General features: G+C 37.0%; 2 protein-coding genes across 7 annotated transcripts in view; both read left to right on the top strand.

Moving 5' to 3' along the window:
• LOC309492652 (butyrophilin subfamily 1 member A1-like) overlaps positions 1-19,833 on the top strand; it is a 255,379-nt gene that overhangs the window by 30,003 nt on the left and 205,543 nt on the right. The gene's annotated exons all lie outside the window — the stretch shown is intronic.
• LOC309492653 (butyrophilin subfamily 1 member A1-like) overlaps positions 1-19,833 on the top strand; it is a 70,118-nt gene that overhangs the window by 30,007 nt on the left and 20,278 nt on the right. Inside the window, exon 8 of the mRNA XM_082161660.1 lies at positions 15,646-16,974. Coding sequence (XP_082017786.1) covers positions 15,646-16,238 — 593 coding nt within the window. The 3' untranslated portion in view covers positions 16,239-16,974. The remainder of the gene's footprint in view (positions 1-15,645; positions 16,975-19,833) is intronic.

Raw genomic sequence — 19,833 nt, 5'->3', positions numbered from 1 at the left:
TCATCATCAGTTATACACTCACACTCTTCATCATCAGTTATACACTCACACTCTTCATCATCAGTTATACACTCACACTCTTCATCATCAGTTATACACTCACACTCTTCATCATCATCAGTTATACACTCACACTCTTCATCATCAGTTATACACTCACACTCTTCATCATCATCAGTTATACACTCACACTCTTCATCATCATCAGTTATACACTCACACTCTTCATCATCATCAGTTATACACTCACACTCTTCATCATCATCAGTTATACACTCACACTCTTCATCATCAGTTATACACTCACACTCTTCATCATCTCAGTTATACACTCACACTCTTCATCATCATCAGTTATACACACACACTCTTCATCATCAGTTATACACTCACACTCTTCATCATCATCAGTTATACACACACACTCTTCATCATCATCAGTTATACACTCACACTCTTCATCATCTCAGTTATACACTCACACTCTTCATCATCATCAGTTATACACTCACACTCTTCATCATCATCAGTTATACACTCACACTCTTCATCATCTCAGTTATACACTCACACTCTTCATCATCAGTTATACACTCACACTCTTCATCATCTCAGTTATACACTCACACTCTTCATCATCATCAGTTATACACTCACACTCTTCATCATCAGTTATACACTCACACTCTTCATCATCATCAGTTATACACTCACACTCTTCATCATCATCAGTTATACACTCACACTCTTCATCATCAGTTATACACTCACACTCTTCATCATCTCAGTTATACACTCACACTCTTCATCATCATCAGTTATACACTCACACTCTTCATCATCATCAGTTATACACTCACACTCTTCATCATCTCAGTTATACACTCACACTCTTCATCATCAGTTATACACTCACACTCTTCATCATCTCAGTTATACACTCACACTCTTCATCATCATCAGTTATACACTCACACTCTTCATCATCATCAGTTATACACTCTCATCAGTTCACACTCTTCATCATCAGTTATACACACACACTCTTCATCATCAGTTATACACTCACACTCTTCATCATCAGTTATACACTCACACTCTTCATCATCATCAGTTATACACTCACACTCTTCATCATCATCAGTTATACACTCACACTCTTCATCATCAGTTATACACTCACACTCTTCATCATCATCAGTTATACACTCACACTCTTCATCATCATCAGTTATACACTCACACTCTTCATCATCATCAGTTATACACTCACACTCTTCATCATCTCAGTTATACACTCACACTCTTCATCATCATCAGTTATACACTCACACTCTTCATCATCATCAGTTATACACTCACACTCTTCATCATCATCAGTTATACACTCACACTCTTCTCATCATCAGTTATACACTCACACTCTTCATCATCAGTTATACACTCACACTCTTCATCATCATCAGTTATACACTCACACTCTTCATCATCTCAGTTATACACTCACACTCTTCATCATCAGTTATACACTCACACTCTTCATCATCATCAGTTATACACTCACACTCTTCATCATCTCAGTTATACACTCACACTCTTCATCATCAGTTATACACTCACACTCTTCATCATCATCAGTTATACACTCACACTCTTCATCATCTCAGTTATACACTCACACTCTTCATCATCTCAGTTATACACTCACACTCTTCATCATCAGTTATACACTCACACTCTTCATCATCATCAGTTATACACTCACACTCTTCATCATCATCAGTTATACACTCACACTCTTCATCATCAGTTATACACTCACACTCTTCATCATCAGTTATACACTCACACTCTTCATCATCATCAGTTATACACTCACACTCTTCATCATCTCAGTTATACACTCACACTCTTCATCATCAGTTATACACTCACACTCTTCATCATCATCAGTTATACACTCACACTCTTCATCATCATCAGTTATACACTCACACTCTTCATCATCAGTTATACACTCACACTCTTCATCATCATCAGTTATACACTCACACTCTTCATCATCAGTTATACACTCACACTCTTCATCATCATCAGTTATACACACACACTCTTCATCATCATCAGTTATACACTCACACTCTTCATCATCATCAGTTATACACTCACACTCTTCATCATCATCAGTTATACACACACACTCTTCATCATCATCAGTTATACACTCACACTCTTCATCATCAGTTATACACTCACACTCTTCATCATCATCAGTTATACACTCACACTCTTCATCATCTCAGTTATACACTCACACTCTTCATCATCATCAGTTATACACTCACACTCTTCATCATCATCAGTTATACACTCACACTCTTCATCATCAGTTATACACTCACACTCTTCATCATCATCAGTTATACACTCACACTCTTCATCATCAGTTATACACTCACACTCTTCATCATCTCAGTTATACACTCACACTCTTCATCATCAGTTATACACTCACACTCTTCATCATCATCAGTTATACACTCACACTCTTCATCATCAGTTATACACTCACACTCTTCATCATCATCAGTTATACACTCACACTCTCATCATCATCAGTTATACACTCACACTCTTCATCATCATCAGTTATACACTCACACTCTTCATCATCATCAGTTATACACTCACACTCTTCATCATCAGTTATACACTCACACTCTTCATCATCATCAGTTATACACTCACACTCTTCATCATCATCAGTTATACACTCACACTCTTCATCATCTCAGTTATACACTCACACTCTTCATCATCATCAGTTATACACTCACACTCTTCATCATCATCAGTTATACACTCACACTCTTCATCATCATCAGTTATACACTCACACTCTTCATCATCAGTTATACACTCACACTCTTCATCATCATCAGTTATACACTCACACTCTTCATCATCTCAGTTATACACTCACACTCTTCATCATCAGTTATACACTCACACTCTTCATCATCAGTTATACACTCACACTCTTCATCATCAGTTATACACTCACACTCTTCATCATCATCAGTTATACACTCACACTCTTCATCATCAGTTATACACTCACACTCTTCATCATCAGTTATACACTCACACTCTTCATCATCATCAGTTATACACTCACACTCTTCATCATCTCAGTTATACACTCACACTCTTCATCATCATCAGTTATACACACACACTCTTCATCATCATCAGTTATACACTCACACTCTTCATCATCTCAGTTATACACTCACACTCTTCATCATCATCAGTTATACACACACACTCTTCATCATTCAGTTATACACTCACACTCTTCATCATCATCAGTTATACACTCACACTCTTCATCATCAGTTATACACTCACACTCTTCATCATCTCAGTTATACACTCACACTCTTCATCATCATCAGTTATACACTCACACTCTTCATCATCATCAGTTATACACTCACACTCTTCATCATCATCAGTTATACACTCACACTCTTCATCATCATCAGTTATACACTCACACTCTTCATCATCATCAGTTATACACTCACACTCTTCATCATCTCAGTTATACACTCACACTCTTCATCATCATCAGTTATACACTCACACTCTTCATCATCATCAGTTATACACACACACTCTTCATCATCTCAGTTATACACTCACACTCTTCATCATCTCAGTTATACACTCACACTCTTCATCATCTCAGTTATACACTCACACTCTTCATCATCAGTTATACACTCACACTCTTCATCATCAGTTATACACTCTCATCAGTTATACACTCACACTCTTCATCATCAGTTATACACTCACACTCTTCATCATCATCAGTTATACACTCACACTCTTCATCATCAGTTATACACTCACACTCTTCATCATCATCAGTTATACACTCACACTCTTCATCATCTCAGTTATACACTCACACTCTTCATCATCATCAGTTATACACTCACACTCTTCATCATCATCAGTTATACACTCACACTCTTCATCATCAGTTATACACTCACACTCTTCATCATCATCAGTTATACACTCACACTCTTCATCATCATCAGTTATACACTCACACTCTTCATCATCAGTTATACACTCACACTCTTCATCATCATCAGTTATACACTCACACTCTTCATCATCATCAGTTATACACTCACACTCTTCATCATCATCAGTTATACACTCACACTCTTCATCATCATCAGTTATACACTCACACTCTTCATCATCATCAGTTATACACTCACACTCTTCATCATCTCAGTTATACACACACACTCTTCATCATCATCAGTTATACACACACACTCTTCATCATCAGTTATACACTCACACTCTTCATCATCTCAGTTATACACTCACACTCTTCATCATCAGTTATACACTCACACTCTTCATCATCAGTTATACACTCACACTCTTCATCATCATCAGTTATACACTCACACTCTTCATCATCAGTTATACACTCACACTCTTCATCATCAGTTATACACTCACACTCTTCATCATCAGTTATACACTCACACTCTTCATCATCAGTTATACACTCACACTCTTCATCATCATCAGTTATACACTCACACTCTTCATCATCAGTTATACACTCACACTCTTCATCATCAGTTATACACTCACACTCTTCATCATCAGTTATACACTCACACTCTTCATCATCATCAGTTATACACTCACACTCTTCATCATCAGTTATACACTCACACTCTTCATCATCAGTTATACACTCACACTCTTCATCATCTCAGTTATACACTCACACTCTTCATCATCATCAGTTATACACTCACACTCTTCATCATCTCAGTTATACACTCACACTCTTCATCATCAGTTATACACTCACACTCTTCATCATCAGTTATACACTCACACTCTTCATCATCTCAGTTATACACTCACACTCTTCATCATCATCAGTTATACACTCACACTCTTCATCATCATCAGTTATACACTCACACTCTTCATCATCATCAGTTATACACACACACTCTTCATCATCAGTTATACACTCACACTCTTCATCATCAGTTATACACTCACACTCTTCATCATCATCAGTTATACACTCACACTCTTCATCATCAGTTATACACTCACACTCTTCATCATCAGTTATACACTCACACTCTTCATCATCAGTTATACACTCACACTCTTCATCATCATCAGTTATACACTCACACTCTTCATCATCAGTTATACACTCACACTCTTCATCATCAGTTATACACTCACACTCTTCATCATCATCAGTTATACACTCACACTCTTCATCATCAGTTATACACTCACACTCTTCATCATCAGTTATACACTCACACTCTTCATCATCAGTTATACACTCACACTCTTCATCATCAGTTATACACTCACACTCTTCATCATCTCAGTTATACACTCACACTCTTCATCATCAGTTATACACTCACACTCTTCATCATCTCAGTTATACACTCACACTCTTCATCATCAGTTATACACTCACACTCTTCATCATCTCAGTTATACACTCACACTCTTCATCATCAGTTATACACTCACACTCTTCATCATCAGTTATACACTCACACTCTTCATCATCAGTTATACACTCACACTCTTCATCATCATCAGTTATACACACACACTCTTCATCATCAGTTATACACTCACACTCTTCATCATCATCAGTTATACACTCACACTCTTCATCATCAGTTATACACTCACACTCTTCATCATCAGTTATACACTCACACTCTTCATCATCATCAGTTATACACTCACACTCTTCATCATCATCAGTTATACACTCACACTCTTCATCATCAGTTATACACTCACACTCTTCATCATCATCAGTTATACACTCACACTCTTCATCATCATCAGTTATACACTCACACTCTTCATCATCATCAGTTATACACTCACACTCTTCATCATCATCAGTTATACACTCACACTCTTCATCATCATCAGTTATACACTCACACTCTTCATCATCTCAGTTATACACTCACACTCTTCATCATCATCAGTTATACACACACACTCTTCATCATCCAGTTATACACTCACACTCTTCATCATCAGTTATACACTCACACTCTTCATCATCATCAGTTATACACTCACACTCTTCATCATCAGTTATACACACACACTCTTCATCATCAGTTATACACTCACACTCTTCATCATCATCAGTTATACACTCACACTCTTCATCATCATCAGTTATACACACACACTCTTCATCATCATCAGTTATACACTCACACTCTTCATCATCTCAGTTATACACACACACTCTTCATCATCATCAGTTATACACACACACTCTTCATCATCAGTTATACACTCACACTCTTCATCATCTCAGTTATACACTCACACTCTTCATCATCAGTTATACACTCACACTCTTCATCATCAGTTATACACTCACACTCTTCATCATCATCAGTTATACACTCACACTCTTCATCATCAGTTATACACTCACACTCTTCATCATCAGTTATACACTCACACTCTTCATCATCTCAGTTATACACTCACACTCTTCATCATCAGTTATACACTCACACTCTTCATCATCATCAGTTATACACTCACACTCTTCATCATCAGTTATACACTCACACTCTTCATCATCAGTTATACACTCACACTCTTCATCATCAGTTATACACTCACACTCTTCATCATCAGTTATACACTCACACTCTTCATCATCAGTTATACACCACACTCTTCATCATCAGTTATACACTCACACTCTTCATCATCTCAGTTATACACTCACACTCTTCATCATCTCAGTTATACACTCACACTCATCATCATCATCAGTTATACACTCACACTCTTCATCATCATCAGTTATACACTCACACTCTTCATCATCATCAGTTATACACTCACACTCTTCATCATCATCAGTTATACACTCACACTCTTCATCATCATCAGTTATACACACACACTCTTCATCATCATCAGTTATACACTCACACTCTTCATCATCTCAGTTATACACTCACACTCTTCATCATCTCAGTTATACACTCACACTCTTCATCATCAGTTATACACTCACACTCTTCATCATCATCAGTTATACACTCACACTCTTCATCATCATCAGTTATACACTCACACTCTTCATCATCAGTTATACACTCACACTCTTCATCATCATCAGTTATACACACACACTCTTCATCATCAGTTATACACTCACACTCTTCATCATCTCAGTTATACACTCACACTCTTCATCATCAGTTATACACTCACACTCTTCATCATCATCAGTTATACACTCACACTCTTCATCATCATCAGTTATACACTCACACTCTTCATCATCAGTTATACACTCACACTCTTCATCATCATCAGTTATACACACACACTCTTCATCATCATCAGTTATACACTCACACTCTTCATCATCAGTTATACACTCACACTCTTCATCATCATCAGTTATACACTCACACTCTTCATCATCATCAGTTATACACTCACACTCTTCATCATCATCAGTTATACACTCACACTCTTCATCATCAGTTATACACTCACACTCTTCATCATCATCAGTTATACACTCACACTCTTCATCATCATCAGTTATACACTCACACTCTTCATCATCAGTTATACACTCACACTCTTCATCATCAGTTATACACACACACTCTTCATCATCATCAGTTATACACTCACACTCTTCATCATCAGTTATACACTCACACTCTTCATCATCATCAGTTATACACTCACACTCTTCATCATCATCAGTTATACACACACACTCTTCATCATCAGTTATACACACACACTCTTCATCATCAGTTATACACTCACACTCTTCATCATCATCAGTTATACACTCACACTCTTCATCATCAGTTATACACTCACACTCTTCATCATCATCAGTTATACACTCACACTCTTCATCATCAGTTATACACTCACACTCTTCATCATCAGTTATACACTCACACTCTTCATCATCATCAGTTATACACTCACACTCTTCATCATCAGTTATACACTCACACTCTTCATCATCAGTTATACACTCACACTCTTCATCATCAGTTATACACTCACACTCTTCATCATCATCAGTTATACACTCACACTCTTCATCATCAGTTATACACTCACACTCTTCATCATCAGTTATACACTCACACTCTTCATCATCATCAGTTATACACTCACACTCTTCATCATCAGTTATACACTCACACTCTTCATCATCAGTTATACACTCACACTCTTCATCATCAGTTATACACTCACACTCTTCATCATCAGTTATACACTCACACTCTTCATCATCAGTTATACACTCACACTCTTCATCATCTCAGTTATACACTCACACTCTTCATCATCAGTTATACACTCACACTCTTCATCATCTCAGTTATACACTCACACTCTTCATCATCAGTTATACACTCACACTCTTCATCATCTCAGTTATACACTCACACTCTTCATCATCAGTTATACACTCACACTCTTCATCATCAGTTATACACTCACACTCTTCATCATCAGTTATACACTCACACTCTTCATCATCAGTTATACACACACACTCTCATCATCAGTTATACACTCACACTCTTCATCATCAGTTATACACTCACACTCTTCATCATCTCAGTTATACACTCACACTCGTCATCATCATCAGTTATACACTCACACTCTTCATCATCATCAGTTATACACTCACACTCTTCATCATCATCAGTTATACACTCACACTCTTCATCATCATCAGTTATACACTCACACTCTTCATCATCATCAGTTATACACTCACACTCTTCATCATCATCAGTTATACACTCACACTCTTCATCATCATCAGTTATACACTCACACTCTTCATCATCATCAGTTATACACACACACTCTTCATCATCATCAGTTATACACTCACACTCTTCATCATCTCAGTTATACACTCACACTCTTCATCATCATCAGTTATACACACACACTCTTCATCATCATCAGTTATACACTCACACTCTTCATCATCAGTTATACACTCACACTCTTCATCATCATCAGTTATACACTCACACTCTTCATCATCAGTTATACACACACACTCTTCATCATCAGTTATACACTCACACTCTTCATCATCATCAGTTATACACTCACACTCTTCATCATCATCAGTTATACACACACACTCTTCATCATCATCAGTTATACACTCACACTCTTCATCATCTCAGTTATACACACACACTCTTCATCATCATCAGTTATACACACACACTCTTCATCATCAGTTATACACTCACACTCTTCATCATCTCAGTTATACACTCACACTCTTCATCATCAGTTATACACTCACACTCTTCATCATCAGTTATACACTCACACTCTTCATCATCATCAGTTATACACTCACACTCTTCATCATCAGTTATACACTCACACTCTTCATCATCAGTTATACACTCACACTCTTCATCATCTCAGTTATACACTCACACTCTTCATCATCAGTTATACACTCACACTCTTCATCATCATCAGTTATACACTCACACTCTTCATCATCAGTTATACACTCACACTCTTCATCATCAGTTATACACTCACACTCTTCATCATCAGTTATACACTCACACTCTTCATCATCAGTTATACACTCACACTCTTCATCATCAGTTATACACACACACTCATCATCAGTTATACACTCACACTCTTCATCATCTCAGTTATACACTCACACTCTTCATCATCTCAGTTATACACTCACACTCTTCATCATCATCAGTTATACACTCACACTCTTCATCATCATCAGTTATACACTCACACTCTTCATCATCATCAGTTATACACTCACACTCTTCATCATCATCAGTTATACACTCACACTCTTCATCATCATCAGTTATACACACACACTCTTCATCATCATCAGTTATACACTCACACTCTTCATCATCTCAGTTATACACTCACACTCTTCATCATCTCAGTTATACACTCACACTCTTCATCATCAGTTATACACTCACACTCTTCATCATCATCAGTTATACACACACACTCTTCATCATCATCAGTTATACACTCACACTCTTCATCATCAGTTATACACTCACACTCTTCATCATCATCAGTTATACACACACACTCTTCATCATCAGTTATACACACACACTCTTCATCATCTCAGTTATACACTCACACTCTTCATCATCAGTTATACACACACACTCTTCATCATCATCAGTTATACACTCACACTCTTCATCATCAGTTATACACTCACACTCTTCATCATCATCAGTTATACACACACACTCTTCATCATCATCAGTTATACACTCACACTCTTCATCATCAGTTATACACTCACACTCTTCATCATCATCAGTTATACACACACACTCTTCATCATCAGTTATACACACACACTCTTCATCATCTCAGTTATACACTCACACTCTTCATCATCAGTTATACACTCACACTCTTCATCATCATCAGTTATACACTCACACTCTTCATCATCATCAGTTATACACTCACACTCTTCATCATCAGTTATACACTCACACTCTTCATCATCATCAGTTATACACACACACTCTTCATCATCATCAGTTATACACTCACACTCTTCATCATCAGTTATACACTCACACTCTTCATCATCATCAGTTATACACTCACACTCTTCATCATCATCAGTTATACACACACACTCTTCATCATCAGTTATACACACACACTCTTCATCATCAGTTATACACACACACACTCTTCATCATCAGTTATACACACACACTCTTCATCATCAGTTATACACTCACACTCTTCATCATCATCAGTTATACACTCACACTCTTCATCATCATCAGTTATACACTCACACTCTTCATCATCAGTTATACACTCACACTCTTCATCATCATCAGTTATACACTCACACTCTTCATCATCATCAGTTATACACACACACTCTTCATCATCATCAGTTATACACACACACTCTTCATCATCTCAGTTATACACTCACACTCTTCATCATCATCAGTTATACACTCACACTCTTCATCATCATCAGTTATACACTCACACTCTTCATCATCATCAGTTATACACTCACACTCTTCATCATCATCAGTTATACACACACACTCTTCATCATCAGTTATACACTCACACTCTTCATCATCATCAGTTATACACTCACACTCTTCATCATCATCAGTTATACACTCACACTCTTCATCATCAGTTATACACTCACACTCTTCATCATCAGTTATACACTCACACTCTTCATCATCAGTTATACACTCACACTCTTCATCATCATCAGTTATACACTCACACTCTTCATCATCAGTTATACACTCACACTCTTCATCATCTCAGTTATACACTCACACTCTTCATCATCATCAGTTATACACACACACTCTTCATCATCTCAGTTATACACTCACACTCTTCATCATCATCAGTTATACACTCACACTCTTCATCATCTCAGTTATACACTCACACTCTTCATCATCATCAGTTATACACTCACACTCTTCATCATCAGTTATACACTCACACTCTTCATCATCATCAGTTATACACTCACACTCTTCATCATCATCAGTTATACACACACACTCTTCATCATCATCAGTTATACACACACACTCTTCATCATCAGTTATACACACACACTCTTCATCATCTCAGTTATACACTCACACTCTTCATCATCATCAGTTATACACTCACACTCTTCATCATCATCAGTTATACACTCACACTCTTCATCATCTCAGTTATACACTCACACTCTTCATCATCATCAGTTATACACACACACTCTTCATCATCTCAGTTATACACTCACACTCTTCATCATCATCAGTTATACACTCACACTCTTCATCATCTCAGTTATACACTCACACTCTTCATCATCATCAGTTATACACTCACACTCTTCATCATCATCAGTTATACACTCACACTCTTCATCATCATCAGTTATACACTCACACTCTTCATCATCATCAGTTATACACTCACACTCTTCATCATCATCAGTTATACACTCACACTCTTCATCATCTCAGTTATACACTCACACTCTTCATCATCATCAGTTATACACTCACACTCTTCATCATCATCAGTTATACACTCACACTCTTCATCATCATCAGTTATACACTCACACTCTTCATCATCATCAGTTATACACTCACACTCTTCATCATCAGTTATACACACACACTCTTCATCATCATCAGTTATACACTCACACTCTTCATCATCATCAGTTATACACACACACTCTTCATCATCATCAGTTATACACACACACTCTTCATCATCAGTTATACACACACACTCTTCATCATCTCAGTTATACACTCACACTCTTCATCATCATCAGTTATACACTCACACTCTTCATCATCTCAGTTATACACTCACACTCTTCATCATCAGTTATACACTCACACTCTTCATCATCAGTTATACACTCACACTCTTCATCATCATCAGTTATACACTCACACTCTTCATCATCATCAGTTATACACTCACACTCTTCATCATCAGTTATACACACACACTCTTCATCATCATCAGTTATACACTCACACTCTTCATCATCATCAGTTATACACACACACTCTTCATCATCATCAGTTATACACACACACTCTTCATCATCAGTTATACACACACACTCTTCATCATCTCAGTTATACACTCACACTCTTCATCATCATCAGTTATACACTCACACTCTTCATCATCATCAGTTATACACTCACACTCTTCATCATCATCAGTTATACACACACACTCTTCATCATCTCAGTTATACACTCACACTCTTCATCATCATCAGTTATACACTCACACTCTTCATCATCTCAGTTATACACTCACACTCTTCATCATCAGTTATACACTCACACTCTTCATCATCAGTTATACACTCACACTCTTCATCATCATCAGTTATACACTCACACTCTTCATCATCATCAGTTATACACTCACACTCTTCATCATCTCAGTTATACACTCACACTCTTCATCATCAGTTATACACTCACACTCTTCATCATCTCAGTTATACACTCACACTCTTCATCATCATCAGTTATACACTCACACTCTTCATCATCAGTTATACACTCACACTCTTCATCATCATCAGTTATACACACACACTCTTCATCATCATCAGTTATACACTCACACTCTTCATCATCAGTTATACACACACACTCTTCATCATCATCAGTTATACACTCACACTCTTCATCATCAGTTATACACACACACTCTTCATCATCATCAGTTATACACTCACACTCTTCATCATCAGTTATACACACACACTCTTCATCATCATCAGTTATACACACACACTCTTCATCATCTCAGTTATACACTCACACTCTTCATCATCATCAGTTATACACTCACACTCTTCATCATCAGTTATACACTCACACTCTTCATCATCTCAGTTATACACTCACACTCTTCATCATCAGTTATACACTCACACTCTTCATCATCATCAGTTATACACTCACACTCTTCATCATCATCAGTTATACACTCACACTCTTCATCATCAGTTATACACACACACTCTTCATCATCATCAGTTATACACTCACACTCTTCATCATCATCAGTTATACACTCACACTCTTCATCATCAGTTATACACACACACTCTTCATCATCATCAGTTATACACTCACACTCTTCATCATCTCAGTTATACACTCACACTCTTCATCATCAGTTATACACACACACTCTTCATCATCATCAGTTATACACTCACACTCTTCATCATCTCAGTTATACACTCACACTCTTCATCATCAGTTATACACACACACTCTTCATCATCATCAGTTATACACACACACTCTTCATCATCATCAGTTATACACACACACTCTTCATCATCATCAGTTATACACTCACACTCTTCATCATCTCAGTTATACACTCACACTCTTCATCATCAGTTATACACACACACTCTTCATCATCATCAGTTATACACTCACACTCTTCATCATCAGTTATACACACACACTCTTCATCATCATCAGTTATACACTCACACTCTTCATCATCAGTTATACACACACTCTTCATCATCTCAGTTATACACTCACACTCTTCATCATCATCAGTTATACACACACACTCTTCATCATCATCAGTTATACACTCACACTCTTCATCATCATCAGTTATACACTCACACTCTTCATCATCAGTTATACACTCACACTCTTCATCATCATCAGTTATACACTCACACTCTTCATCATCATCAGTTATACACTCACACTCTTCATCATCAGTTATACACTCACACTCTTCATCATCAGTTATACACTCACACTCTTCATCATCAGTTATACACTCACACTCTTCATCATCATCAGTTATACACTCACACTCTTCATCATCTCAGTTATACACTCACACTCTTCATCATCAGTTATACACTCACACTCTTCATCATCTCAGTTATACACTCACACTCTTCATCTCAGTTATACACTCACACTCTTCATCATCAGTTATACACTCACACTCTTCATCATCAGTTATACACTCACACTCTTCATCATCATCAGTTATACACTCACACTCTTCATCATCATCAGTTATACACTCACACTCTTCATCATCATCAGTTATACACACACTCTTCATCATCATCTCAGTTATACACTCACACTCTTCATCATCATCAGTTATACACACACACTCTTCATCATCAGTTATACACTCACACTCTTCATCATCATCAGTTATACACTCACACTCTTCATCATCATCAGTTATACACTCACACTCTTCATCATCAGTTATACACTCACACTCTTCATCATCAGTTATACACTCACACTCTTCATCATCAGTTATACACTCACACTCTTCATCATCATCAGTTATACACTCACACTCTTCATCATCATCAGTTATACACTCACACTCTTCATCATCATCAGTTATACACACACTCTTCATCATCATCTCAGTTATACACTCACACTCTTCATCATCATCAGTTATACACACACACTCTTCATCATCAGTTATACACTCACACTCTTCATCATCATCAGTTATACACTCACACTCTTCATCATCATCAGTTATACACTCACACTCTTCATCATCAGTTATACACTCACACTCTTCATCATCAGTTATACACTCACACTCTTCATCATCAGTTATACACTCACACTCTTCATCATCATCAGTTATACACTCACACTCTTCATCATCAGTTATACACTCACACTCTTCATCATCAGTTATATACACTCCTACAGTAAGTGTTATATCATCTCACACATGATACAAATATAGAAGAACTAAGGAAACATGCTGGTATGACATCATCTCAGTTATAAATGCAAGTGTGTAAATATTTTACACACATAAGGATTAATAATTGTTGTTTTATCTCTTCCTCAGATAAGATCACTATTGACCGTGAGCATTTACATCCAGATCTGAGGGTCACTATGGACTGTAAAACAGTAAGAGATGCTCCAGGATATATTCACACTGGAGAGGGATTTCCATATCAATTATGTGCATTTGGAGCTCAAAGATTTACATCTGGACGTCACTATTGGGAGGTTGCGTTGGCACGAGAAAATAACCCTCCTAAAAACTACTGGTTAATTGGTGTGGCGGAACATGGAAATTTTAGTGTAAAAGACAGATCTGCTTTAACTCCATCAAACGGTTACTGGTTCTTGTGTTCAGACGGTCCTAATGGCTTTTACACCAACTCTGATCCACCAGTTACTCTCCCACTGACGCCGAGACCTGAACAACTGGGAGTTCTGTTAGATTATGATGACGGTCAGCTGTCATTTTACAATGTCAAAGAGAAGAAACATCTGCTGACCATGAGCTCCAGATTCACTGGACCAGTCGCTCCGCTGTTTAATCCAGGAGTAGGAGATCTGAGTCCACTTACAGTTCTGGATTGTCCAGAACCTGTAGAAACACCTGTAGAGTCCAGTGAACCTTTACTGAGTAACAGCTCAGATGCCTGACTGACCAATCCAGTGTGTTTAAACAGTATGGAGCATGTGCATAGATAATGACAGATGCTTTTCCCTAAAATAAAATAAATAATAAACTTTATTTTATATAGCGCCTTTAAAAGTTGCATCTCAAAAGCGCTTTAAGACGTACAGAAAAGATATATCAAGATAAAAAGAAAAGAAAAAAAATCCCGTATTTTAATACTCTTTGCTTAGTTCATTGTGCATGCACCGAATTATTATTTTGGATTAGCCTAAGCAACGTAACGTTAGACCTAGCTTTACTGCTCCACTACCAAAAAATGTCATGGCTACCGTTCTCATCGACGACAACACATATATTCACGGCGAAGTATAGCTTGCAGTCTTTAAATACAACTTATATGAAAAGCATTAAGATATAGGGGTGTATAATCATTGTAAAACAAATCTTACCTTGACGTTGTCTTGCCGAGATACACCGGTCTCTCCAGGTTGGGTTGTAGACTCATGGCTTCAGAATGACACCGGTTCAATGAATAACGTGATTGGCCAAATCAATTCAACAAGGTAACAACACAAGCTTTGATTGGATCTCACTCCGGCCAACGTTTGTGATCAGCTAGCGAAATGAAATCTATTTTTATACTTTAATGTGCAACAATTGCCGTTGGAAACAATCGTTAATCTTTTTGTGAATTATTCATACAGCCAAATTTAAAAAATTAGCCAGACAGCTGCTGGGTAACTATCACCTAAGACATTGGTTCCCAACAGGGGGGTCGCGGCCCACAAGGGGGCCTCAGCGAGCTCTGTGGGGGGTCGCGTCATATTTTGAAAAGTTTTGAGCAATGAGCATTAAATAAAATCATTAACTTTTTTCTGTTAAAAATTTTAAAAATTTATATAATGAGCGAGTTCATCATGAATCCATTTCCAATCCGTGTTTTTGTCTTATCCTGAACCACTATGGTACACCTATAATAAGTAGGGCTGGGTATCGTTCAAAAAAATTAGATACCAATACCGATACCGATACCTTGATTTCGATACCGGTTCCTGAACGATACTTTTTTCGATACCAATTTTATGAAATCCATTTTAACAAGATTACATAACACATTACCTCAGAAAAACTTTGGTTTTATTTTTTCAGTTTGACTCATGCTCCTTAGCCAGTCCAGAAAGGAACAAAAAAAAGCACAAAGGAACAAAATATTTTTTTATAAAGAGCTCATGCTCACCAAACCTGAATTTGTTTGATCAAAAATACAGTAAAACTTGTAATATTGTGGAATAGTATTACAATTTAAAATAGTATTTGAATATATTTCAAAATGTAATTTATTCCTGTGATGTCAAAGCTGAAATTTCAAAATCATTACTTCAGTGTCACATGATCCTTCAGAAATATGAAAACAGTTTTTGGAAACTATGATACATTTTTTCATGATTCTTTGATGAATAAAAAAATTCAAAAGAACAGCATTTATTTGAAACAGAAATCTTTAGTAACATTACACATGTTTTAAGGTCATTTTTGATAACTTTAATGCATCCTTACTGAAAAAAAATTCTGACCAACACATTTTTGAACGGCAGTGTACATTCAGTAGGTCATTATTGCAATATAAACACTGTCAGAGTGATCAACAGGTATCTCTTCAGTTACCAGTCGAAGACGGAGCAACTTTCTGCTCTTATGTTTACTCCGTGCACTGTCAAGGGCTTCATCATATCTGTCGCGGTACCGTCTTTGCAGCAATTATTTTACCGCAAATACTGCATCGCACACTTGGCATCGAGAATGGAGAAATGTAGCCACACTTTTGATCGGCTTTTCCACATCTTTAAGGTATTGTGAGTGTGTGTGCTCGCGTCTCATTGAGTATGTGCGCGAGTTTGTGTGTGTGTGCTCGCGTCTCATATGAGAATGTGTGCGTGGACAGTTTGTGTGTGCGCGCGCGTCTCATATGAGTATGTGCGCAGAGTTCCGCGCGTCTCGTGTGTAGAGTTTGCGTGTATGTGCGTGAGCGACTTTAGGCGTGTCGTTGTGCATTTCATATGTATTTGTTTGAGCACTGACGTTGACGAGTTAACCCCTTAGGTATCGAAATCTGGTACCGAAAAACAAGTCATTTTTCGATACTCGATAGTATCGAGGCAATTCGGTCGGTACCTAAAAAGTATCGAACTCGGTACCCAGCCCTAATAATAAGTGTTTACATTGGGACTATTTCACACTGGTTCGGATCGCTGCCACTGCGGAGTAGCCCAGTACCTGCGTGACTCGTCATAGACGTACACAGAGAGAAGTAGTTCCGGCTACAATGTTCTTCCGAAAGACGCATCCCAGCCGGCATTTCAACGTTGATTCACCGTTGAAACAACGTCAGGTACCATGGTTGAATCAACGGTGAATTACCTTTCGATTTTGCAAAACGGATCAACGTTGATATTGTGACGTCGTTTCACCGCGGAAGAAACAACGTTGATTCACCGTTGAAATCGCGACGTCGTTTCACTCTTACCTTTCGGGTTATGGTCTTTTGTCGCAACGTTGAATTACCTTTCGATTTTGCAAATTGAATCAACGTTGATATCGTGACGTTGTTTCACCGTCTTACCTTTCATCATGGGATAATACAATTGTACATTCAATTACAACCTAGTTTGCAGTTGAAACATGAGTCATGACAATGCTGACTGAATTTGTGATTAACTGTCCATACTGTACACTAAAAATTGTTAACTGTCAAATGACTGGCAGCAATGGCTTAATTAAACACATTAAATAATGAGTTAACACATGCTCAAGATTGTAAAACAAGTTTTATTCTGAAAAAAACAAGTCTAAAAATACTTTCTAAAACAGATGAAAAACATCTCAAACTTTAAATTGCAGCGTTTACGAAGTAATGTTAAAAACCTGTAGAAGTAAACATCTAAATGGAATATTTAAAGACAGTTTTTGTTCAATTACAGTAACCCTTAAATTAAACATTTAATATTTAAAATGTAAAGTATTCTTTTTTAAAGAATTTTAGTTTTAGTTTAGTTTCTATTTTAGTTTTTAAATTCTCAATAAAAAGTGACAGCCTTGTGCAGTGCTCCGACAGGGTCCCAGCTCGAGGTCCATCACGATGCCATCACTTCCTCTTCTTGCCCGCTGTCTGCTACTATCCTATAAATAAAAGCAAAAACACTGAAAACTGAAAACACTGAATACAAAATAAATCATGTACAAGATTTTCACTTTACAGTTCAATTTGTCAGGTAGAAAACAAAGTATACAACACTATCCATTCTAAAACACATATTTTATGTATTCAGATGTACATTTACACAAGAAATTCTTCAGAGCCCCAAGGTGGAATTGTAAAAAATGTAATATTACTCCCATGTGTCAGTTACGGTTACTATAATCATAAGGTCATGATTTCATCCTTAAAACAGATGAAGAAATCAACAAATTGTGGTGTTGAGCTGAGAGGGTTGAGGTCTGTTGTTCTTTATAGCTTTCAATGCAGGTTTATATTGTTTCAACAATTATATATTTCTGATAATATTTGTGGAGAACATTACACTGTTTTAATTCAGAATCCTAACCATACATTGTACTAAT

This window comes from Leuciscus leuciscus (assembly GCF_965113295.1).
Source record: "Leuciscus leuciscus genome assembly, chromosome: 2".
In the NCBI taxonomy this organism is placed as follows: domain Eukaryota; kingdom Metazoa; phylum Chordata; class Actinopteri; order Cypriniformes; family Leuciscidae; genus Leuciscus; species Leuciscus leuciscus.
This window is presented reverse-complemented; position numbering and strand designations above follow the sequence as displayed.